General features: G+C 26.6%; 1 protein-coding gene across 6 annotated transcripts in view; it reads left to right on the forward strand.

Annotated features, from left to right (window-relative positions):
* The window catches only part of LOC127289465 (protein pangolin, isoforms A/H/I/S), a 194,249-nt gene that overhangs the window by 114,772 nt on the left and 54,287 nt on the right, over positions 1 to 25,190 (forward strand). For 5 of the 6 annotated variants that reach the window (XM_051317412.1, XM_051317413.1, XM_051317409.1 and 2 more), the window contains 4 exons: positions 6,739 to 6,886; positions 14,773 to 14,863; positions 15,192 to 15,287; positions 18,177 to 18,314. In XM_051317412.1, coding sequence (XP_051173369.1) covers positions 6,739 to 6,886; positions 14,773 to 14,863; positions 15,192 to 15,287; positions 18,177 to 18,314 — 473 coding nt within the window. Of the gene's footprint in view, positions 1 to 6,738; positions 6,887 to 14,772; positions 14,864 to 15,191; positions 15,288 to 18,176; positions 18,315 to 23,312; positions 24,466 to 25,190 lie in introns of those variants that run through there. The other variant, XM_051317414.1, reaches the window with a different exon arrangement.

Raw genomic sequence — 25,190 nt, forward strand, 5'->3', positions numbered from 1 at the left:
TAGATAGATTATTTACTTATATGAATAGAAGCAGTACAAGTCAAGATTTCTTCAATAATACTAATTGTGAGAAATTGTTTACTAATTTATTTGAATAATACTTTCATAGGAAAAAAGTTACAATTTCAAAGTGCCAAATCAAACCAATGTAAATATAGATCCAAAAGTCCAAAAATATAAGAAAATAAAAACATTATAAAAAAATTTATAAAAGTAGAAAGATCGCATTGTACTTTTATATTCTGACCGACATTTTGTTAAAGTATCATTCTGAGAACTCATGATATTTAAAAATATTGTATACACATCTCAAGTACTTTTGCAAAAATAGTGACAAAATCGGGTAGAGGTATTTCATCCCTCTTTATGAGTATTAAAATTCGCAAAGACTAAAATCGTAGCTTATTTCCTTTTATTTTCGAGTTATTGTCAAATTAATTAAAATAAATTACAAAAACGATAACCCTGATAAGAATTCTAGACTGTTTCCGTACTTTAGTCGCTCGGGTACCTTGATAAATAAGACACAAGAATTATTTAATTAATGAATAATATAGTTTATTTTTGTAAAGATTTCGTTGCTCTCGGAGCGAGGTTGTGCTCAGGACGAGAATTCGGTAAAGACTTATTGAAAAAATGGCGACCGCTTTTCCAAGCGTCGCTTGTGAAAAAAGAGAAAAGATAAATTTTGGGAAAATTATTGCAGTTAGAAAAGGATAAAAAAGATGCAAAAAGAGAGGGTAAGAAGAGTACGGAGTACATTGCTGAGCCTGGTGAACGGACCGATTTTTATGATAGGGTCGGCCGTAGGTATCTAGCAAGGATGGCATGATCGCCAGGCCAGCAAGAAAACTCAACTTTAGAGAAACAAAATTTAAATATAGAAAACTTAAATAAAATAACATTACTGAGCACAACCACAATTACACGATATACAATTATTACTTAAATGTAGTGTAATACATTGTGTGTATGTGTGTACTTGTGTACATGTTTGTGTAATTAAAACTTGTGTGCTATACAAAATTATTTTATAAAGTTCAACAAAAAACAATAATATATTTCTAGACGCCACAGTACTAATCTGGAATTAGTCCGAAACAGTCAGGGTTTTGTCATCCGGAATTAGTCCCACTAAATTCGAAATTTGACCGATTTATGTATAACTAATCCGAAATTAATCAGGTGTAATCCGAAGTCAGTCCGATCAAACGTAAATGCAGATTTTCGATTTACTGAATGACACAGACCGGATTAATTTCGGATTCAATAGAAGTAATTTTGCATTTATTGGTTGTGCATGATGCGATTAATTTCGGATTAGACCGGGTTCCGGATTTACTACTAGTCCCACAAATATTACTAATTTCCCAAGTCGAAATTTTAATACTCTATTATAGGTCTCTAAAAAACCTCTCAATAGAGGTCTAGTAGAAATTAAATAGAGGACAATGCTACAATGTAATTCAAATTTTCTTTCTATCCTCAAAACGTGCGCAAATTTCCAAATCTGCAAGTTTTGAGGATAGAAAAAGGATTAAAATTAATCCTCTTTCACTACTCTTTTCACCTCAATGAATAAAATTTTCTCCTTTATATATAGTAATGCGCATGTACCGCAATTTGTGCGCATTTATTTATTCGTAAATCTTCGTACTCATATGTATACGAAGATTTACGAATATTGACGAATAGTCAGTTCATAATTTCACAATTCGTTCCCTATCAAAAATTAACTACTGGGACAGTACAGCGCCAGTAGTGAACTCTGGTAATTTTTGGTATGGTTGATTCACGGTACAATATATATAAACATGTTTATCACATGGCTTCTTGTTGAGAACTAAACCTTTTAACTTCTGATTCTTGTCAATTTTTCCTAAAATCTCCCTTCTCTCATTATCAACAATCGTCAGTTTGCTGCGCGACACCAATAATATAAAAAAGAGGAATAACAGAGATTAGAAAGAGGAATAAAATATAGGAGAGGATTAATAGAGACCAGAGGATAAACTGAGGACTAATTATGAATAAAGGAGAATTAAAATTGGATGCTGAGGACTAATTAGTACTGATAGAGTATTCAATCAGCAATAAGGAGAATTGATCGAGTATTAAAATTTCGACTCGGGTTCGGACTTAAATGGACTAATTCCGGATAATAGAAACCCGACTCTAAGCCGGATTGTTTCGGATTAATTCCATATTCTCAAATATTAACCAAAGTAGTGACTATTGGTCAGAAGGCAACATGTCTTTTACGCTGACAGTCAACTACAGAACTTGTGACTCATCTCAATTCTGAGAGAACTACTGCACCTGGCGATATGAGTAGGAACTGTAATAAAAACAGTAAAACCTAACTAAATCCAGATTGTTGCAGACTAATTACGGATTTAATACATATAGAATGTCGGATTATACCAGACTCATTTCGGATTCAGATTTGATAACGGACTGAATCTATCTAGATTGTACGAAAACAGTCCGAAAATGATATATGTATTATTACGAAATTAGTGCGCACAAAAAGACAAATATGAGATAAGTTCGAAGTAGTCGGAAACTTATATAAAATCAGTCCGTAACAATTTGATTCTAGTTCGATCAAAAAACTTAACCTAAAATGAGTCCGGAATAATTCGGAGTTTGTATGTAAGAAATTCAATTTTATTCAGCAACAATTCGCTCTCTAAATTTGAATTAGCGACTATTCGCTTATTCGTAGCTGCATACTCTGGGCTGATTAAAATAGCGACTATTCGCTAGCAATCAGCGACTATTCGCTATAGTAATAAGCGAATTTTCAATGAGTGATTATTCACTTATTCCCAGCTGCATATTCTGCGCTAGGAATAAACGAATAGTCACTAATTCAAAGAGAATAGTCGCTAATTTTGTACATAATAATTCCGAATTTTTCAGACTAATTTCGGATGAGGATTTTTTACCAGATTAAATCAGGATTATTGTGGACTGATGCCGGATTTTTGACATAAAGATTTCAGATTATTACAGACTCATGTCGGATTCAGTTTTTTCACAGTTCTTAATCCGGATTGTTGTGTACTGTTTTCGGACAGTTTACATAAAAATTATGGATTATTCTGTGCAATTGAAAATGAATAAATGTTTTGCCTTTTTCTTGCTTAGGTGATGTTTTCATTAATAATTTTGACTGGACCTGTAAACCTTTTTTTGTTTAAGTGTTAATTTTTTCAACTTAGTTTTGTTTTGTTAAAAATGTTTATAATTGTATTTTAGCGGTATTTCAAATTTTATTTTGAAAGTTAAAATTTGTCCTTTTGTTATTTTTTCAAAATTTATGTATAGAAGAAAATTTTTTTTAGAAACTTGGAGCCCTAATTAAGCCGAAATTTTTCCTGCACTGAAAAAAAATTCTAGTTAGAATAACCAGAATTCTAGTTAGAATAACCAGAATTCTGGTTAGGGTATATTTAACATTTTGATTCTGGTTAGGTTAACCAGAATTCTGGTTATTTTAACGAGAATTCTAGTTAATTCAACTAGAATTCTGGTTAACATAACTAGAAAGTAATCTTAAATATAGCCTAACCAGAATTTTTTTTCAGTGTGATATTAAATTTTGCTTTCTGTCTTTTTTTAAAGGTTTTTTAGCAGTGATACTTTCAGGTTTGAGTAAAGCTGACAGCACCATCAATTTTTTTTTTAAAATAAAGAGCCGGAAATTTTTGTTCGTGGCATTAAATTTTAGCCTTAAATTGTTAACTAGGTCCCATCATAGCTTTGGTGCTGTCAGGTTTACGTAGCACTGAGATTTATGTTTTCATCCAGACTGATGGCTAACTAATACGGATCATTTTTGAATTGTTTTCGTACAATTTCTTTACTAAACCGTACTGATCTGTTCGCATTTAGTCTGAAATCAGTCCGAAATTTTAATCAGGGAACCTTCGGATAAATTGATTCTAATAAAATTTTTTGTCATCGTGATTTTATAACCTTCACAATTTTATATATCTATACATATGTTATTTATTAATTTGTGATGTTTTTGAATTTGTGTTTTATTTTTAAAGGATTATTTTTGTGATACTATTATCAATTTCTCGCAGTTTTTGGTGAGCTGAAAATTGCGTTTTTGATAATTTTCAAAAAATTTTACAGGCATTTAGAACTCAAATTAAAGCTTGATTCGTGAACAAAAGTTCCAACTTAAATGTTCCATATGTTGCGTTATAAAGAATTGTTTATCGCTCACTATATTTAGTTTGATCGCTAATTGTTAACTTGAAATTCAAAGGGTAGCTGTTATTCTATGCTCGAAAAGATGCACGCACTTAAAATTTATAGTAAATGACAAAAAGAAAATGTTATCCAAATTTTAGTTTACGTCTTGAACAATTCCTCACAAAATTCAAGATTAATCTTATAGAGTGAATAATTTTCTTGATCTTAATAATGAAACGATATTAATCATTGTTCAGACAAATTAAGTTTAAAACTTCACTATTATATGGTTATAGACTTAATACTAGTGTCCTAGGTGCGAATTTAGGTCAGCTGACAGAGTTTGACGGTTGGACCACGGTCGGTCAAATTTTGGCATGTGACATACCATCAAGCAAGGTTTGTCCAACTTTGGTCACTACAATTATCCAAAAAGTTGGACCAACCTAAAAAGCCGACTAGTAAAGTTAATTCGAACGTTGGACCAACTTAATCCAGAGTTGGGCCAACCGTCGGCAAAAGTATTCTAAATATGGTTTCACCAACTTCTAACTTTTGGTTGGTAAAACCGTGGATACAGATGTTGGCAAAACTTCAGCTAATATAGTTCAAAAAAACAGTTGGAAATTGATCCAACTTTTGATTAACTCAATTGATAAAGAAAAAAAAGAATAAAATAGTAATGATTAATTTGTAATTGCAATGCCCGTGTAGAAATTGACTTAAGAAAATCTTATTTGTGGTTTGACCATGATCGCAGGATTGATTGATCACGGCCAGTCTTCAGGACTTGATCAGGTTCCAGATTACTTCTAAAAAGGGGTTATTTAATTTTTTGACAACACATTTAGTTACAATCAATTTTTTAAACGTCATTCTAATACGATTCATGGAAAAAAATTGTTAATTTAAAAAAGGATAATAAAAATGTTTAAAGAAACTAGAACAAAAAGAGTAAGGAGACATCGTTTTATAAAAGAATCAAGTTTAATTTTTTTTTTTTTAATTAAATTTTTTCCAATGAAGTAAAAGTTCCAAAAAGTTTCAAAATGTTCAAAAATGGAAATGGTCAATTGCTTTTAGAATTTAAAATTGTGTTTAGAATTTAGAATTTCATTGTTTTGAAAATATTGATAGTTAGAGACTATTCTTTCTTCAATCCTTTCTATTGCCGAAGTGTTCGGCTTTTCTTAATTTTTTGTCCAAGATTTAGTTGCCGTACCATACACTTGGTTGCTCCCATCTGCTTTTGTATAAGTATATATTTGGAAAATTGTACAAACTTGGATGAAATTTTCCAACAATTGTTTGAAAACGGTTATGCAATTCCCTTTGATAAATTGTTTGTAGCGTGCAAACTTCTAGCGAACACAATCGTATTGGTTTCAAAGTTGAGGTTTACGTACAATAACTATATGACCCAATTACTAATTGTTATTGTACCAACAAGTTTTATTTTTGTACCTCCAATATACAACCTTAGACTCCAAATTTTTATATCAACAACAAATGCAAATATTTTAAAGAAGAATAGGATTTTTCAAGTGGAAATAGAAATTATTTAAAAAAACTAGTCTTTTTATAGTATTATTTTATTTTAAAAAGTTAGTAAAAAATAGTTCTTTGGTTAAGAATGATTTTTCTCTTTAAAAATAATAAAATTTAAAGTTTTTTTAACAATATTACATTAGAATCTGATGCACTAAATGATTCTCTACTAGTTCTACGATTGTATAGCTGAGTGACAACTTTGTTTTACATTTAGTCGAGTCGCGGTGGTTATTTGCGGTGGTTTTTTTCTAGGCCGTCTACGTATATTCAGTTCAACATTTAACAGTCCAAGAATAAAAAATATTTGTACTAAAAACATTGTAAACAATAAAAATCCACACACCACTATTTATCAAAAAAAAAAGATTAAACGATTAAAATATATTTTGAAATTTTTTTAAAATAATATAAAAAAGGGGTCACAACCATTAAAATTATTTAACATTATTTTAAAAAATTGCAACTTATATTGAGAATACAATGTTTTGGGACTTAGGTCAGAAAAAATTTTACTAGTATTTTATAATTTTCTAATTTCAAATTATTTACTCAAATCATTTCGGTAATGTAAAAACAATAACTTATTAGTATATGTGATTAATTAGGAAAAACATTAATAATAAATATTTTTCAGTTTATTATATTTCATAATTTTCTAAAAAATTTGAGATATTTAAAATTATATCATTTTCTATCGTTGCGAAACAATACTATGTTAAATATTATATGTCCTTGCAAATTTTTTTTGTTTGTTAAAATTTTAAATTTCTAGTTTGAATTTACAAAAATTCAAATTGTTAAAAGCTTGAGTTTCAAATGCTCGAATTTTTAAAAGTTGGAAATTCTAAAAGTTCGACTTATTTAAAGTTTAAATCGATTTTTAGGTTGACATCAAGGAATACGTGGATATTATATTACTAAAATGAATAATGTTGAAATTAGGAAATATTTAACATTTAAAATTTTTTGTTACAGGCTAGTAAGATAGGTCTGACAGGGACGCATCCTGGTGGGTTACCTTTTTTTTGTCCGAATGGAGATCATCTAACTCAACCTCCTCCAGCTCATATGGGCATTCCACCTTATGGAACATTGGATCCTAGTAAGGCAGCTGCTGCAGCCGGTATGTATTGCTCTACAAAAGCTAAAATTTCTATTTTAAATTATTTTTATTTTATTTTAATCTACCGATAACCATTTTGTTATTAATTCGCTGGGTTAGTGGAAAAAAAGGACACGTCGGATTTTCGTTGAAAAAGAGGACACGTCGAATTTTATATTTTTTTAAGAAAATTTAAGTTGGTAACACTTTTTTTGAGTTTGACATTTAAATATTTATTTATTTATCACTTAACTGAAATAAATTATATTGGTTAGAATGGTTAAAAATTAAATTATAATATTGAAAATTTAACCTTGTAATTCTATCTTAATTAATATTTTTGTTTAATACAATTTTCAGTTTTCGATAAGTTACAAAAATTAAAATTATATTATCCTTATTAAAAGATGAAAGATGTATATGCAGCAAAAAATTTATAACTTCAAAAATTTTTCGGGTCGTTTATGTGTAAATTGATAAAAAATATTTTGATTGTAGGAAATAAAACTTAAATATAAAAGACGAATAATTACATCATAAAATGAAATAACAATTTTTATTATTATTTAAATGTTAAATATTTAAATGTCAACCTCAAAAAAAGTGTTACCAACTTAAATTTTCTTAAAAAAAATATACAATTCGACGTGTCCTCTTTTTCAACGAAAATCCGACGTGTCCTTTTTTTCCACTAACCCAGCGAATTGTTCAATTGCATTGTAACTTTCCAGAAAACTTCTTTCTTAATATATTTAAAAAATTAAAATTTTGAATTTCAATTATATTGACATTTTCGTACGCTGACTGGCTTCCGAGCGTCCGGTCCGAGCTCGCGACCGGTTGTTCGATTAGGTGCCTCAATTATTGTCTATTAATAAAAATATCTTTGAATAATATAACTGACAGCTGACGGCAGTGCGTAGATAATCAGAACTGGGAAATTACAACTCAACGTCTGTATTGTTGCACGAAAGCAGAGTTGGGTAGTAACTGAATTTTTTGTGCATATAATGGAGCGGTCACACCTCGCCTGCAGGAGCAGTTGCCAATGGCAACCGTGTAAGAGTAAGAGAGATGGAAAATCTTCCGTTCAAGATATGACGTCAGAGGCCTGGAGGGACAACAAACAGACGACACAATATTATTCTTACGGGGAAGAAAATTTCTTTCCACATTCATCAATTTTATTCATACTTTAAACACGGAAAACGCTTGTTGACATATAATAAAATTAAAATGTGTGTTGATAATTAATTTTGTTATATATTTGATTTATTTGCATTGATAGATTCTCTGAATTCGTGATAAAATATAAATATTGTGGTTAGAAAAGTTTGTTTACTAATCACATTTTACATTTTAACATTATTAAACAATATCCAGTATGCATGTTATTAAAAAAGATATAAAATATATATTTTAAGTGGGAATTACCGCAGCAGTAAAAGATTTCAAGTTAGTAAACAAACACCCCTAACCTCAAAATTTATATTTTATCACGAATTCAGAGAATCTATAAAAGCAATTGAATCAAATATATAACAAAATTAATTATCAACACACATTTTAATTTTATTAGATGTCAACAAGCGTTTTCCATGTTCAAAGTATGAATAAAATTGATGAAAGTGCAAACTAATTTTCTTCCCCGTAAGAATAACATTGTGTAGTCTGTTTGTTGTCTCTCCAGGCCTCTGACGTCATATCTTGAACTCGAAATATCTCGATGAACTGACACAGCCTAATATGCACAAAAAATTCAGTTACTACCCAACTCTGCTTTCGTGCAACAATACAGACGTTGAGTTGTAATTTCCCAGTTCTGATTATTTACGCACTGTCGTCAGCTGTCAGTTGTATTAGTCAAAGATATTTTTATTAATAGACAATAATTATAGGAAAAATATTTCCACGTGCAATTACTTATTTATATAAAATTTGTGGATTTAATAAGTTAAATGTAAAATTACTAATATTTTTATTAAAATTAGACAGTTTACTCAAATATGACATCCATTTTTCTAGTAATATTTTAGTAACATTTTTATCCATCACAAATTTATTCTTTACCCTGTATCCTAATGACTTTTATCTTCTATCTTTACAACTTTTTACCCACCTTTTTTTCTGTGTATTGTGCAAATCAAAGTCAAGTTTGTGACAACCCTTTCGTGAGATTTTGTTAAAAGTTTAATCAGTCTAAGAATTACCATGCAGTCAATGATAAATTCTTGCAAAATATCATTTTTTTCAAAACTATTTGGCACAATTATTTAGCGCCCCAATTACTGTAAAATTACAAAGTATAAAAGTTGATGATGCCCTAGTTCGTTTTTTTTTATAGAACTGACTTCGTATACATCCCATTTACTTGAATTTTTTCAAATTGTATATTAATAACAATTTTTCAATTATAATGAAAGAAATACGAACTTGCTTTTTTAAAAAATTTTACAAATATAAACTAAAGAGGAATAAAAATAAGAGAAAATTAACCAACTATTTTTATTTAATATACCTTTTTTATTTGTGTGCATTTTAATTTCTTTTTAATATAAATATTTTGTTAAAATTATAGAGTATGCGATATTAAAAGATTTTTTGAAAAATAAACTGTAGAAAAAGGAAGGAAAAAAATATATAACTACACGATAATTGGTATCATTAGACTATCAGCAAGTTCACCGCGATAAATTGAATAGCGTTCAGTGTGGTTTAGGAATAGCTGTGAGTGCTACATTTTTCGCTACGTGTTCTGTTGTTCATGGGCAGGAGTCCATGAAACTGTCCTCAGGGCACGCGCCTGAAACCCATATCTTGCTTATTAATTTTAGATACAATTACGTGATTTGTTTGTTATAAGGCCACTTTCAACTTTTAACCAAATTAATTGCGTGAATACTTTATTTCTTATTAATTAAAAATTTAAAATAATAAAATAAATGATTAAATAATTCAATACTATATTGTAAAATGTGATAGAAAAATGTATATAAAATACTTTTAAACCAGAAACTATTTTCAGAATATCTCATTTAATTTCATTAGTTCTTCTTGCGATGTTGTATTTTTAGCTTTAATTCTTTGTACCTTAAATTAATTAAATTCTTGATACTTTTTTGTTGCTATCTTTTTATTTTCCCCCTCTCTTCGATTAAATTATACCGTCCAAATATTCTTTCCTTATATTTTCCAATTTATTCATTGTCATAACTGTTATCAAAAAATCTTCTCCCCAGATTTTTAGTAATTAAATTAAATAATACATGTATGTTATCTATCCATCCCTTTTTTAAAACCTGTTTTTTCTGCACTTTCTAAAGCAGTTACATGATAACTTTTCGTTTAACATTCCTCGAACTTTTTAATTGTTTTTTTTCCATTTCCGAAATGCAGTTAGCACCAAATAATTCAATTTTTGATTATATTCTTTGCCACTAAAATCTTATGTAATTGAATTTCTATTGCTGGCATTTTAAAATCTTAAATTAAATAGTTATATTTTTAAATAAAGGTTTAAATAAACCTTTTATATTGTTTTTAGTTAATTATGTCAAATACTGTATGAAAGTTGAGGTTATGTTTTTGTGTTGATGGAATATTCACAGCTCCTAACTCGACTTTCTGCTGCATATACGCTCTTGAAGCATTGCGCGCAAATTTAAGGAGCCTGTTTAATATCTTTTTCGAACTGGCAAGTAAGACAGGTTGCATATTTAAGGGCTAAAGTTTTTATAAACATCTGTTTTTTGATTATAACTTGAAACTACTTCGTTTCTTCCTTGAACCAACTTTACGCCTTCCTAAAAACTACTTTAACCTTACATTGAATTTACCTTAACCTAGGGTGACCAGACGTCCTCCTTTGCGGAGGATTGTCCTCCTTTTTTGATGACCGTCCTCCAAAAAGCTAAATTGTCCTCCTTTGTCCTCCTTAATTTCCGAGCGCAACTTTTTAATTTTTAATGAATTTTTTTTTCTTTTTTTTTTCTTATATAAATAATCTATGGACCGAAGAAAAGTCGCGACTAACTGTAAAGACAGTTTCCGCGATTAGTTTTGCCAAATTCAATATCAACATGTCTTGCGACGAATTTTCAAAAGTCTTATCCAACAACACACTGTTGCTTAAAAAAATCCATTCGAGCGAAAAGTATGTATAGAGCTTAATATAAGCTTAAAGTGTAAGTAATGTAAGTTTTTAATTGTTCAGTGTAAATAAATGTGCTATTCATATGTATAAAATTTGTAATGGGTCTAATCTTATTTCACATTTTCAAAAGTGATGACCTTTTTTTTTTGCTCATCTGCCTATAGCCTGGCGGCCGTCCTCCGAAGCCGTCCCGGAAATCTGGTCACCCTACTTAACCCCATACTGAATCTACTTGGACACAACATTGAATCTCCTTAAACCTACTTCATACCCTTTCCTGAAAATACTATAACACTAAGATTTACCTACATTGACACTGCATTAATCTTACTTTAATCCTATCATTAAAATACTATAAAGTATTATTTCCAGTCCAAATATTTTTTAAGGACACAGTAAAAACAAAGTCTTAAACCGTTTACACCTTAAATTAAGCCCATATATTTTGCATAAGTCTGTCCTTTTTTAATTGGTCTGACTCCGTTTACACCTTAAATTCAGCCTCAAAAATAGGCTGAAATCAAGATTTCTTTTTTAGTGTGGACTATTATTTTTGAGAAATTTCTTAAAAATAGTACAAAATTTTAGTCTAAAAAAAAGAAACTAATATAAAATATATTCTAGGCTTTTTTCTGTGTAATAAAAGTAAAGTGATACATATATAGCATAGGTAGCCATTAGATTAAAAGGCGTAGGATGGCCAAAGGTGTTAAGTGCACGGCAATCAGACGATGAAATTGGCTGAGACATTATTGTGGATTCTCTTGAAACCCTTCACATATTAATTTTTCACCATTAAATCGATCAAAGAACAAACAACCATTAATTATATACTTACACAACGTAAACTTAATACTACAAATAATTCCTTGTTGATACCTGGAATTTTTTGATATTAAACAAATCTCTCATGAAAATGTTTTAAGAATATAGAGAGATAGGACATTGATTATTATTATTATATTGATCATTCATCAAAGAGAGATGTAATTCAATTTTATCTTTTCATCCAGAGGTAAACAAGTCAAAATTTCGGTGTACATCTATACTTCAATATTTCAAAATAATTCTCATCAAACCTGATTCACAGGTATTTCCGGATACTTCACGATACTTCAGATAATTTAAATAATACAAGATAAACAGGATATTTCAAAATAATTCTCAATACTTTAAAGTACTTTAGGATATATCACACTCAGAGAAATGGTATATTTGTCTCCGAGCCTACTAACTCATTTATTTGTTGCAAATATATTTTATTTCATTGAAATAAAAAATTTATTTAAGCCAAAGAAAAATTTATTTCTGACAAATAATATTTTTATTTACGCCAAATAAATAAGTTAGTAGGCTCTGAGACAAATATACGTTTATTTAAATCAAATATATTTTATTTGGTTCAAATAAATCATTTCTCTGCGTAAAATCAGAGTTGCCACTAGTCAGAAAAATGAGGGAACTGTTAGGAAATTTAAATGTAATTTAATTCTAGATCCATAAAAACATTAAATTTTCCTTGAATTTATCTTTTTAAGAACATATTCATGCGTCCCATTTTTATTATACCTTAAAAAAATTTAAATCACTTTTAATTTTAAATCAAAACCTTAAATTATTGAAATTTTATAAAATAATATTTATAGTTTAAAATACTTTAAAAATCTCAGTTTAAGATAAACAGTTCAAATTCAAAATTAAGGGGAGTCACTAGCTTTATTTTGACCCTTTTAAATTTTAATGATCGCAAGATGTTAATGTTTTTTTATTGCATCATTTGGGTTCTTAAAATATACAAGTTGGATAAAAATTTTAATTTTTGATCATTTTAGCGTATATAGTTTTGAAAAAATTAAGATTATTCAAAATGAAATTACTTTTACAATTTTCATTATTTTTTATCAACAATTTTTTTTAAACGCTTTTTTAAAGATTGTTTAGAATCTCTTGCATGGATTTTAGAAAAATATTAATTTTTAAAAAAAATACAAATTCTAAAATGGTTAAAAATTAAGATCTTTTTTTGATCTCCTTTTATATATATATCTTTTTAGAACCCAAGTCATGCAATGAAAAAATATAACTTCGTGCGATCATTAAAATTTTAAGGGGTAAAAATAAAGGTGGTGCCTCTCCTTAAGAGGAAAAATTCAAGGCGCATGATTATCCCATAAAAATCATTAGTTAGAATTTTTATTTTCAATTTCTTTTTTAAAAAATTTTTAATTAACAGAATTTCCAGGTAATTTTTATTTGGTAGAATTCTTAAAACGCAGAATTTTTATTTGTCCGAAATTGGAAATGGCCGAACCAACAATCGACAGAAAGATTTTGACACGATTTTTAAAATACACCAATCACGATTTTCTTGACAATTTTCGATTAGTGAATTTTAAACATCGCGCCGAAATCTTTCTGTTGATTGTTTGTTCGGCCATTTGTAATTTCGGACAAATAAAAATTCGTCGTTTTAAGCCGAATTTTACATAATTAATCTGATGATTCAAAAAGGTTCAAAAAGTATGAAAAAACAATTTTCTATATTTTTTAAACAATCATACTTTCTACAGAATATCTGCAGAAAGTCTTGTAGTTCAAAAAATATGTATAAAAAATTATTTTTTCATACTTTTTGAATCTTTTGGAATCACCAGACTTTCTGCAAACTGTTTTACTTGAACAGTCAGGGAAAATTATAATGAAAATTTTTTGTCAACTCTGTCCACTCAAGTTTTTTCTGTTTACTGTAAAAAGTTTGAAGAGTTTTTGAATCTGGTTTGTACAAACATTAATATCTCGAAAAAACAATTTGACAACTTTGAAAATAGTTAATTATGCCTAAAAAGATAAGAAAATTAAGGGAGAGTGATATACATTTAGTGAGAGAGTGATTTGACTAGCAAGTCAGTTATCAGTGCAGCTGCAGTGTATTTTTATTTACTCTACTATACGTTGTCCTTGGAACGCAACCTAATCTTGCGCCTTTCCCTATGGAGCCTGCAGTCTCAGAAGCCGTACAAGTTGCGGTTGAACAGGGGTAAAGCTTTCGCTCAATTCGAGATTCAGTTGTCAAAAATGTTTCCTCACTTCAAAGAGTAACTGAGAAACAGCAATTCAACAATAGTAAATAATAACAATTTTGCCCTATTAATTATATATCTGCTTTAATTAATTTAATGATTAATTACATTAATTCAAAAGAAAGTCACTTAATGTTCTATAATAAATTTATAATAATTCTGTTAAAAAAATAAAAACTAAAAATTATATAATAATTCTGTTCTAACCTAACACTGTTTTATAAAAAATCTATAGCAGTTCTGGGGGTCAGTTATGTAACTTTTTCCGGATCCCACTTTCATTCAAAATTCCGTATTTCAGATTCCGGATTGCACTTTTCACATTTCGGATTCCACATCCCACAATCCGGAATATGAGAAGTAGAATCCGGAAATGTGGAATCCAGAATTTGGAGTACGGAATGTGAAAAGTGTAATCCGAAATGTGGAATACGGAATGTGAAATGTTACAATTTTCTAACAGTTCTCGAAGAAATGTTCCAAAACACTGTTCTCTTAGAACAATTTCACGTGCACACTGGGTAAATTGTAGCTTGAAACCTATATTTTCATTTTCGCAATTGTAATTGCGACTTATTTTGGATTAAGTTTTTGATCAAACTGAATTCAGATTGTTGCAGATTAATAAATAATTATTATACCTTTTTGTCATTAACACATTTATCTTCTTTCAGGTCTTACGAGAGCTCCAATGTATCCATTCTCTACGGGACAATATCCGTACTCTATGCTTAGTCCTGAAATGTCTCAAGTCGCCGCCTCTTGGTAAATTTATTTTGCATATTTATTAAATATTGTCATTGTTTTTTTTCATTGGTCAATTATTATTAAAGTGACAAATTGGAATCAGTAGCTGCGGTCCATCATATTTTTAAAATGATAAAAAAACATCATGAACTATTTGCAAATAACTAAAGAAACTTTAGAAGAAAGTTAGCATTAGATGCATTTCCTTTTTAATTATTTCTTTTATTGTATTCTTTACATATTTGCAAATCTTTTTAAAAATAAAAAAATGAATTGAATTAGATCGCGCTTTTATTTTATTGAATTATTTGAAATCGCATTATAAATACAATTTTTTTGGTTTCAGGCACACGCCAAGTATGTACCCCATCTCTCCTGCAAGCGCAGGGTTTCGGAGTCCTTATCCATCGAGTTTACCTATAAGTGGCTCCAGTTTACCCAGGTCAGTTATTTTTAATTATACAGGGTGATTTTTATGACCTCCTAAAAATTGTTTATTAATTCCACTTTTTTTTGTTTAAAAATCAGTACTCGAATTGCTATATGTCACCGAATTTTATAAAGTAGAATTTATATTGAATTGAATTTTCATATATTTAAGAATTTTTATTTAGTCGAACTTTTATAAAACAGATTTTCTAGTTGACCGAATTTTAATTTAATATAATTTCTAAATTTCTATTTAACAAAATTTATATTCTTCAAAATTTCCCTAATTATTATTTTACCAAAACTTCATTTTCCAGAATTTTTATTTCTACAAATTGTCATTTGATATAAATTTTAAAAACGCCGAATTTTCATTTGACCGAAATTACAAATGTCCGAACAAATATCTGACAGAAAAGTTTTAACGGAAATTTTAAAATTAATTACAATTTTCTTAATTATTTCTGATTTATTAATTTTAAAATTCGCGCCAAAACTTTTCTGTCGGATATTTGTTCGGACATTTGCAAATTCGCTGATTAGATAATTCTCTCAAATGAAACTTACGTCAAATAAAGTTTTGATGATATTGAAATTCTGCTATTTAAAAATTCGACTAAGTAGAAATTCTATTGAATGAAAATTTTTCTAAATAATAATTTGTTTTAATAAAAAAATCTCTATTAAAGTTTGAATATTTCTCGAAATGAAAATTAGATTAAAAAACAATTTTATTAATTTAAAACTTTGTATTATGAAAATTTGAAAATGGATAATTCGAATAAATATAAATTATATTAAATAAAAATTAAAAATTCTAAAATTAAATTTTTTTCTAAAATTTTCTTCACTAAATTTATTATTTCTAATATCTTTCATCAAAATTTTCTGAAAATTTTATTATTTAAAACACTTTCTCAACACAAATTTTTCTTAAATTTAGTTATTGTCATAATTTACGAAAATTTTTCGAAAATTTTGATTAAAAATCTCCTAAAATTAAATTGTTTTCAACAATTGTAACTGCAACTATTTTAAAATTTAATCATTTTTCAAATTTTTTACTTAAATTCTTTGTTGAATGAATTATTTCTGATAACTTTAATCAAAGTCTTCAAGAATTACATTAATTCACACATTTCTCAATTAAAAAATTTTTTTTAAATTAAATTATCTTCTGAACTTTGTAAAAAATCTTCCTCAATTAAAATTTACCAAAATTCTTTTTGTATATCTTCTGAAATTTTAATTATTTCTGAAAAACTTAAATATACATCTCATCCAAATTCGATTACTTCCAAAATTTATATCTAAAATTCTTTGCTAAATTAATTATTTAATTTATTAAAAATAAAAAATATCGATTAAAACGACTTCTTCCTCTTTCTAAACTCATTCCTGGGCTTATGATTATCCCATAAAAATCATTAGTTAGAATTTTCATTTTCAAGAATTTTATTAGATATAATTATTTTTTAGACGAATTTTTATTTTTCGAATTAACATTTGTCAGAATTTCTTTTTTAAAGAATTTTTAATTAACAGAATTTTTAGGCACCGAATTTTTATTTTGTAGAATTCTTAAAACGCAGAATTTTTATTTGTCCGAAATTGGAAATGGCCGAACCAACAATCAACAGAAAGATTTCGTCGCGATTTTTAAAATCAACCAATCACGATTTTCTTTCTTGTTCGGCTATTTGCAATTTCGGACAAATAAAAATTCGACGTTTTAAGAATTCTGTACAATAAAAATTCGATACATAAAAATTTTGTTAAGTAAAAATTTATTTAAAAATAAATTCTGTTAAATGTAAATTCGTCTAAAAAAACAATTATTTCTAATAAAATTCTTTAAAATGAAAATTTTAACTTATGATTTTTATGGGATAATGGACTCCATCAATCCAAGGCCTGAATTAGGAGAATTGGAAATTTTGTTTATCAGAAAATTAATTAAAAAATTTTTTTTATAAATTTAATTTAAATAAATTAAAAATTTCAGTTACTTTGAAAAATATGAATAAAAACAAGTTTTGTATATTTTACAAGACTCTTTTTGGTTTGATAAAATAAAAAATTACTTGCATTTTTCAAGAAAAAAATTAGTTTGGAAGTAATTTTCATTCTGTGAACAATTATTTTGAAATAAGTTTAAAAAATAAAAAAGCGTTTATTTATTAGATGTATATAATTCAAATTTGTATAAAACATTGAATATGAAATTTAAAAAAAATAATTATTATACTGGGAAAATCTTTTCTTTAAATCTCACTTTTCTCTATGAATTTATCATCTTTTATAAAATTTTGGTTTCTATATTTTAAGTTGTTTTTTATTCATCAAGAAAATAGGTGGTCTCAAAATTTTCACCGATAGTGTAATTTAAAACAATTTTAAAGCATTTTGGTTAAGAAAAATATATATTTAGATTTAACCCTATTTTTCCCCCTTCTTTCAGCAAATTCTATGATGATGATTTTTTTTAGAGTCGTTATAGTCGAAGTGTTTCTTTCTACTTTGTAATTTTGCATACAGCTTTTTCCTTGGAGTTTTGTCGCACTCGAAAAAATTCCAAATCAAAGCAGTATAGGTGCATTGATTTTCTTCTGATCTGCATCTCTTTGATTTTCAGGTTTATTTATAAATAATATCGAAACCTTGTGTTGAAAAAGTTGTAAAGAAATGGAAATTTCAGGGCAACAGATCACAGTTAATAGACTAATAATAAATAATAATCTTATATGCTAAATTTTATTATTATTCTGTTTTATTTTAAAAAGTATTTTTTATTTAATATTAATTATCCTCCAAATTTGTTTAATATTTTCATTTTTTTCAAGAATTTAGTTTTAAGTTTTAATTATTGAAATACAATTTTAAATTAAATTTTCGTTTACAGTGACTTGTATCGATTTTCGCCTACAAGCCTAATGCCACCGCATCCAGGTTTAAGTCCACATGCACACGCATTAGCATCTCACGCACTAGTTTCTTCTGTACCAAAAACGGATCATTCAAACCTCGATCACAATCATAGGTAAGTTTTAAACTTCTTTATAATTTTCAACATATATTGTTTAACAATAAATTATTTAAACAAATTTTTAAAAACAAAATTTAATTTTAAAAACTTTCAACGATTTAATCGATTTTACAGAAAAAATTATGCAAATTTTGTGTGGTTCATTATTTGAGTAAATATGTTGGCGCGATTTTTAAAATTGTCTAATTAGAAATTTTCAACAAAATACAATTAGTGCAAAAAACATTCAGACCAAATTCGGCTTAATTAGAATTCTTTCAAAAAAAATTTGGGTAAAAAGAAATTCATAATAAATTATAAAAAAGTATATAATTTGTCATCTAAACTTTACGTTAGCATAACTTTCGATTTGACATTTTAAATTCATAAAAAATGCTTTACTATATGTAACAAGAAAATAAAATTTTAAATAAGTGGAGAAAATTTACTTTTTCTTAAATTTCAAGAAAAGCTCCTTCTTTAAAAACATCAAAAAAAACTTTAATTTTATATTTATAAAATAGAGGGAAAAACTTTTTAAAACTTTTTTTATGCTAACGCAAAGTTTAGATGTAACAGTAAAAATTTGGAGCCCCTGTATCTCGGCAACCCGTCACTATTGTCTCAAGTTGTTTAGCGATGAAATATAGGTTAACTATAATCAAGCCGTGTTTCAGACAGATCCTGAAAATTTTTTTTATGCAGAAAAAAAATAATAATATCGTATTAAAAATATGAAAAGGGAACATTAAAAATTAAAGCAAAATTTATTAAGTAATTCAATATAAAAGTAGAATTTAATGTTATAGAAATGGTAATCTCATTCGGTTACCGATCAATTGACAAAGTAAAAAAAAATTTACAAAATTTCTATTTTTAACTGAAAAATTTTCAATTATACAATTTTTCTATATGCTGAACAAAATTAAATTTTTAAGAAAAAGAAAAGAAAAACTTCAATGTAAAAAAAATTTCTAAGTTCAGGAATACTAAAGTTTACAATTTTTAGGGTTCCGTACTCGGTTCGGAACCCTATTAATATCGGTTTTTTTGAAATCGTGTACCCCCCCACCCTTAGCGGCCACACGAATTTATCTAGAGGGCTGAAATTTGGTACACATATGTATTTTCGCGTGTAGATTACAGGAAAAATATAGCGAACCTGATAGGAATTGATTATCATAGCGTTGTCAAGGAAAAACCATGAATTTTTACGAAAAATGCCTAAAAATGACTATGTACCCCCCCTCTAGCAGCCACATCTTTTGACATAAAGAGCTCAAATTTGGCACACTTACGTATTTTTACGTGAAAATTACAGGAAAAATATAGCGAACTTGATTCGGATCAATTTACATAGCGTTGTCAAGGAAAAACCAAAAATTTCGAAAAAAAACTGATTTTTTCTCCCTAGGGCAAACAATATCCAACCCAGACAGTTCATATTTAGTAAACAAATGTATTTTTACGGGAAAAATACAGGGAAAAAAAAAGCGATCACGATTAGAGTTGATGATTAACTTTTTATCAAGTTTTTCAAGAAAAAATGACAATTTTAGGAAAAAAATGTATTTTTCTACCAAAAACGAACAAAATTTTATTTAAAGGAATTTAAATTTATTTATTTTAACGTATTTTTACGTGTAGATTACAAAAAAAATATAGCGAGCATGATTGGAGTTGATTATCATAGCGTTGTCAAGGAAAAACCATGAATTTTTACGAAAAATACCTAAAAATTACTATGTACCCCCCCCCCCCCCTAGCAGCCACATCTTTTGACATAAAGAGCTAAAATTTGGTACACTTACGTATTTTTACGTGAAAATCACAGGAAAAATATAGCGAACTTGATTCAGATCAATTTACATAGCGTTGTCAAGGAAAAATCAAAAATTTCGAAGAAAATGATTTATTCTCCCTACAGGAAAAAATGTAAGCGCAATTGGAACTTATTTGGTATAAAAATAAATGTTTAAAAAATATGTGTTGTATGTTAAATAATTTATGTGATACAAAAAGGAACAATTTTTTAAAAAAATTTAAGAAAATTGTTCCTCCTTTGGTATAAAAACAAAAAAAAGAATTTAAATATGTGTTGTATTTCAAATAATATAAGTGATACAAAAAGGAACAATTTTGTAAAATTTAAGAAAATTGTTCCTCTTCGTATCACTTATATTATTTGAAATACAACACATATTTAAAATTTTTTTTGTTTTTATACCAAAGGAGGAACAATTTTCTTAAAATTTTTGTTTTAAAATTGTTCCTTTTTGTATCACATATATTATTTAACATACAACACATATTTTTTAAACATTTGTTTTTATACCAAATAAGTTCGCTTCGAGTACGGAACCCTCGATTTCAGTGCGAGTGTAACTCGCACTTGTCCGATTTTTATTATCTTCTGATGGTATGATCAAAAATTTCAATTCAAAATCACTGGGAATTTAATTATTTTCAAAAATTTCAATTTAAAACTTAAAATTTAATTATTTTTAAAATTTTCCATCTAAAACTTTCTGAAATTTAATAATTTTAACCACAACTCTTCCGAAATTCAATTATTTTTCATGATTTTTATAATTAGAGCATTTCCATGAAAAAGCGGACATTCTGTTTCCTGTGTCACGATGGCTAAATTTGTATGTAACATTTTTTAAAAATTATTATAAAATAAAATTTCTTTTTTCCTATGATAAAAAAAATAGAAACGTGTCTTAACAGATTTTTTAATTTTATAACAAAATTGAAAAAAGATACAGCTGTTTTAGTCATCGTGATGTATGAACGAAAATTCAATTGTTCTCGTGGAAATGCCCAATATTCTTCGAAAAATCAATTACATGAAAGCATTTTTCAATTAAAAACTTTTGAAATTCAACTTTTGTATGCAATTTCTAATAATCTTTTTGGCAACAGAAATCACTAAAAAATTTAATCAAAAATCACTTCAAGTTAAATTATTTTAAAAAATCTGAATTGTAAATTTTCGAAAATTCAATTATTTTTAATAATTATATAATAATAAAATGCTTGGTCTTGTGTTTGTGTCTTGTGTTTCTAAATTTCGGAATAAGTTTCTTTAAAATTCCAAATTCCAAAATTCAATTCACGAAGCTGAAGTACACAACGTTTACCAACGAAATTTTTTTTAAAGTTGTATATTGATTCAAAAATTGTATACAAATACAAAAAATTTATGATGAGAAAAAAGATGCGCCAGGAAATTTCGTACAAGATAGTAATTTGAAAAAAATTTATTTTTAAGGTACCAGGGACCAACGAATACCTATTAAATATTAATTATAAAAACACAGGCCTCGAATCAACTTAAAGACACAAAAAGTCGTTTCAGTCGATTTATATTCCAAAAAAAAGTGGATTTGTTTTTTATTTTAACAAAAATATTTTACAGATTTTTAAATAAAATTCTTTTTTTCTAATAATAATCCTTTTCGAAGGGTTAAAGTTGAAATTTTTAGAAATAATTAAATTTCAAAAGATATTGTTAATTTTCAAACAATTATTAAATTTTACAAAACTAAAAATAATTTATCAAACAATTTTTGGAAAACATTTTTTAAATTTAATTGAATTTTCAAAGATTTAAAATTTAGATTTTTGAAATTAATTGAAACTTTAAGTGTTTTGTAATTAAAATTTTAGATGATTTCACTAAAAATTTATTAGAAAATGCGGACAAAATACAATAATTTGAAAATCATTTTTAATTGAAAAATGGTTTCAGATAGTTGAATTTTCAAAGAATATTATTAAAATAGTTAAAAATAATTGAATTTCCTTAGAGTTATAATTGAAATTATTAAATTTCAAAAAAAAATTTTTTCGATGGAAAATTTTAGAAATAATTAAATTTTAGATGCTTTTAAATTATTGAAAATTCAATTAATTTTGAATTCAAATTTTTGAGAATAATGAAATTTTATTTGATTTTAAATTGAAAATTTTTGGGAAATAATTGAATTTTAATGCGAATTAGTAAAAAACGGACAAAAATTCAATTTTTAAATGTTTTAGTTCAAATCTGCCATAAATTAAATAATTTCTAAAAATTTTTTTATTATCGGTCAGAAATTCCATTATTTTTAAAACTTATGATTATAATTGGTCAAAACCTTTTTAAAAAAAATGTTCAGTGAAAATCAGACAAAAACTTGAATATTCTCTAAATTTTCAATAAAAATACAAATTCAATAATTGTTTAAAATTAAAAAAAAAAAATTTCAATTTAAAACCTAAAATTTATTTATTTTTAAAATTTTCCATCTAATTTCATCTAAATTCAATTCTGTAAAATTTAATTATTGTTTAAAATTTAACAAAATTTTTTGAAATTCAATTATTTCTTTAAAAATTCAATTATTTAAAAAAGTTTCAAATAAAAACTTTAACATTGAATTGTTGTTAGAAATAAGAAAATTAAAAACTAGAGCAATTTAAATTTGCAGAAAATATATTTTAAATTTAAAATCTTTTGCAATTTAATTATATTCAAAAAAAAGAATTTAAAAGTTTGTAAAACTTAATTATTGTCCGAAATTTGTTTGATCATTAAAACTAATAACTGTGACAAAACTTTTAATTCGAATAAATTGTTTAAATACGTCTTTAAAGAATTAAAAAAAAATTGAACTTTAAGAATATTTTTTAGAAATTTATTCTTCTTAATGAAAATTTTGAAAATTTGTCTTAGTTCGATTCTGAAATATTCGATATAAATTTTCTTAAAGTCGATCCGAGGCCTGTAAAGTAAAATTCCGTATAATGAAAATTGTGACAAAGAAAAATTCACAACCTAAAAATTTTGTAAAGTAAAAATTTAAAAAAAAAATTCAAAAAATGAAAATTCGGCTAAAAATTAATTATATTTTATTGGATTTTTGAAAATAAAAATTCTAATTATGATTTTTATGGATTAATCATGAGCCCCTAGTTTTGTGTATTACCATAGAATTTTGTAAAGAAAATACCAATTTATTATGACTTTCTCCTTTTTCCAAAAGAAATTTCTTTAATTTCAGTCGGTAAATGTAAATTTTACTATACAGGAAAAATATATAAATAACTACTGAGAGAGTAGGGATATTATATTATCCTTATTATCTAATGATAAGGAAGAATAAAGTTGGATGAACAGTTTCGCAAAATTGACGATGAGGGTAGCACATTCAAACTGTATTTTCTCAACACGAAAATGGTTAAGAGGAGAGAAGCGTTTATTGAATAGTACTAGCACCGAGCCTATTCGGCGGCTGCGCTGTTTTCTCATGTATTGATTATTAAGTCTCTTAGTAGATTTTTTAATTTCATTATATACATAGTATTTCCAAAGAAAATTATTATTCAAAAATCAATTATTTTATTTACACGTGACATAGTGTTGTTATTTTATATATATTGGATAATTCGTGTTTCGAAAAAAAATTATTTTTGTGAAAAAAAAAAATGCAATTTTCCCCAACAAATTATTTTTTATCAACCAAATATTATTATTATTACTATTATTTTGTGGGAATAAATTTTTGAATATTAATGGAAGAAAAAAAATTGAAAATTGATGAAAAAGAAAAAAATTGAGGAATGGTTATAAAAAAATATGGTCTTGAAAAGATTTTGAAAATTTAGAAATAAAGTATGAGAAAGCTTATAATATTAGCCTCTCTCTCTTCTTCTTCTTCTTCTTCTTATCATGTCGATGGCAGCGCCATGAAGCCCGCCAAAAAAGAATGCGATTTTCATCCCCCACGCGAATTATACATTGGTTGGTAGGATACTCTGCGAGATGTAGTTGTAGAGCCATGAATTGCAATGATGGCTCGTTCAACCCGCCTCCCACTACAGATAATCAATCGTAACATGGCTGGTGATTCTTGTTCTCGACGATATTCCCCCCCTGTTTAAAAAAAAAGATTTTCTACTTCTTAATATATATCATTGAAAAAGAATGGCCAAAAATTTATAATTTCATTTGAAAATTGGTGTCAAAAAATAATAAAAGAAAGAAGACATGAATAATGGTGCATTAAAATAATAAAAAACATCTATAAAATAATGACTTTTGAATCCAAACAAAAAGAGGTATATAACCAAGATGGAAGAACTCTCATCGTGGGATGAAATCCGTCAATAAAAAAGGGTGATATGCAATTTGATATCTCTTTTTAAAACAAAATTTTCTCATTAAGATTTAAAAACTATTAATAAAATCGAAAGATAGAAAATTAAAAAAAATTAATTTATGAAAATAAGAAAAATTGAATTTTTTCGCTTTTTAAATATTATTACATCAAATTTGTATTTTTTAAAAAATGTTCAATTTTTGCTTTTTTATAATTAAAAAATTTTTTTTTTTTATAAGATTGAGCTGCTGTTCACTCTAGTATTCTATGATTCCAAAATAATATTGAGAATATATTGAAAAAATCGGATAGAGATTTCAAATTTTAAAATTTGTAACATAATTTTTTTTTGTTTTAATCAATTAGTTATCAAAAAATGCTTATCATAATTAAACATAATTTATATATTTTTTCGTACAAAACATTGAAGTACAACTTCTAACTTTTTTATTGCGTCTTTTTTGACTTTAAACATTAATCCTTGAATTATGTTTTTTTTTATTTTAATTCAGAAAATTTTCGATTCTAAACTATATAGTATTCAGTGAATGAATATTCATTAATTTTACAGAAAAAAAATTTTAAATATCAAAAAACTTGGATTTTTAAAAAATGATGAATTTTGTTATTTTTGATCATGTAGTTTTTGATATTAAAGAAAAAAATTGTTTTCCTTTGCAAAAAAAAAAAAAAATTGCGTTTAAAGGGTTTTAAATTAAATTTTTAATACATATACAAAATT

Source organism: Leptopilina boulardi, unplaced genomic scaffold, assembly GCF_019393585.1.
Source record: "Leptopilina boulardi isolate dan_hultmark-lab unplaced genomic scaffold, ZJU_Lbou_2.1 LbouV2_41, whole genome shotgun sequence".
NCBI lineage: Eukaryota > Metazoa > Arthropoda > Insecta > Hymenoptera > Figitidae > Leptopilina > Leptopilina boulardi.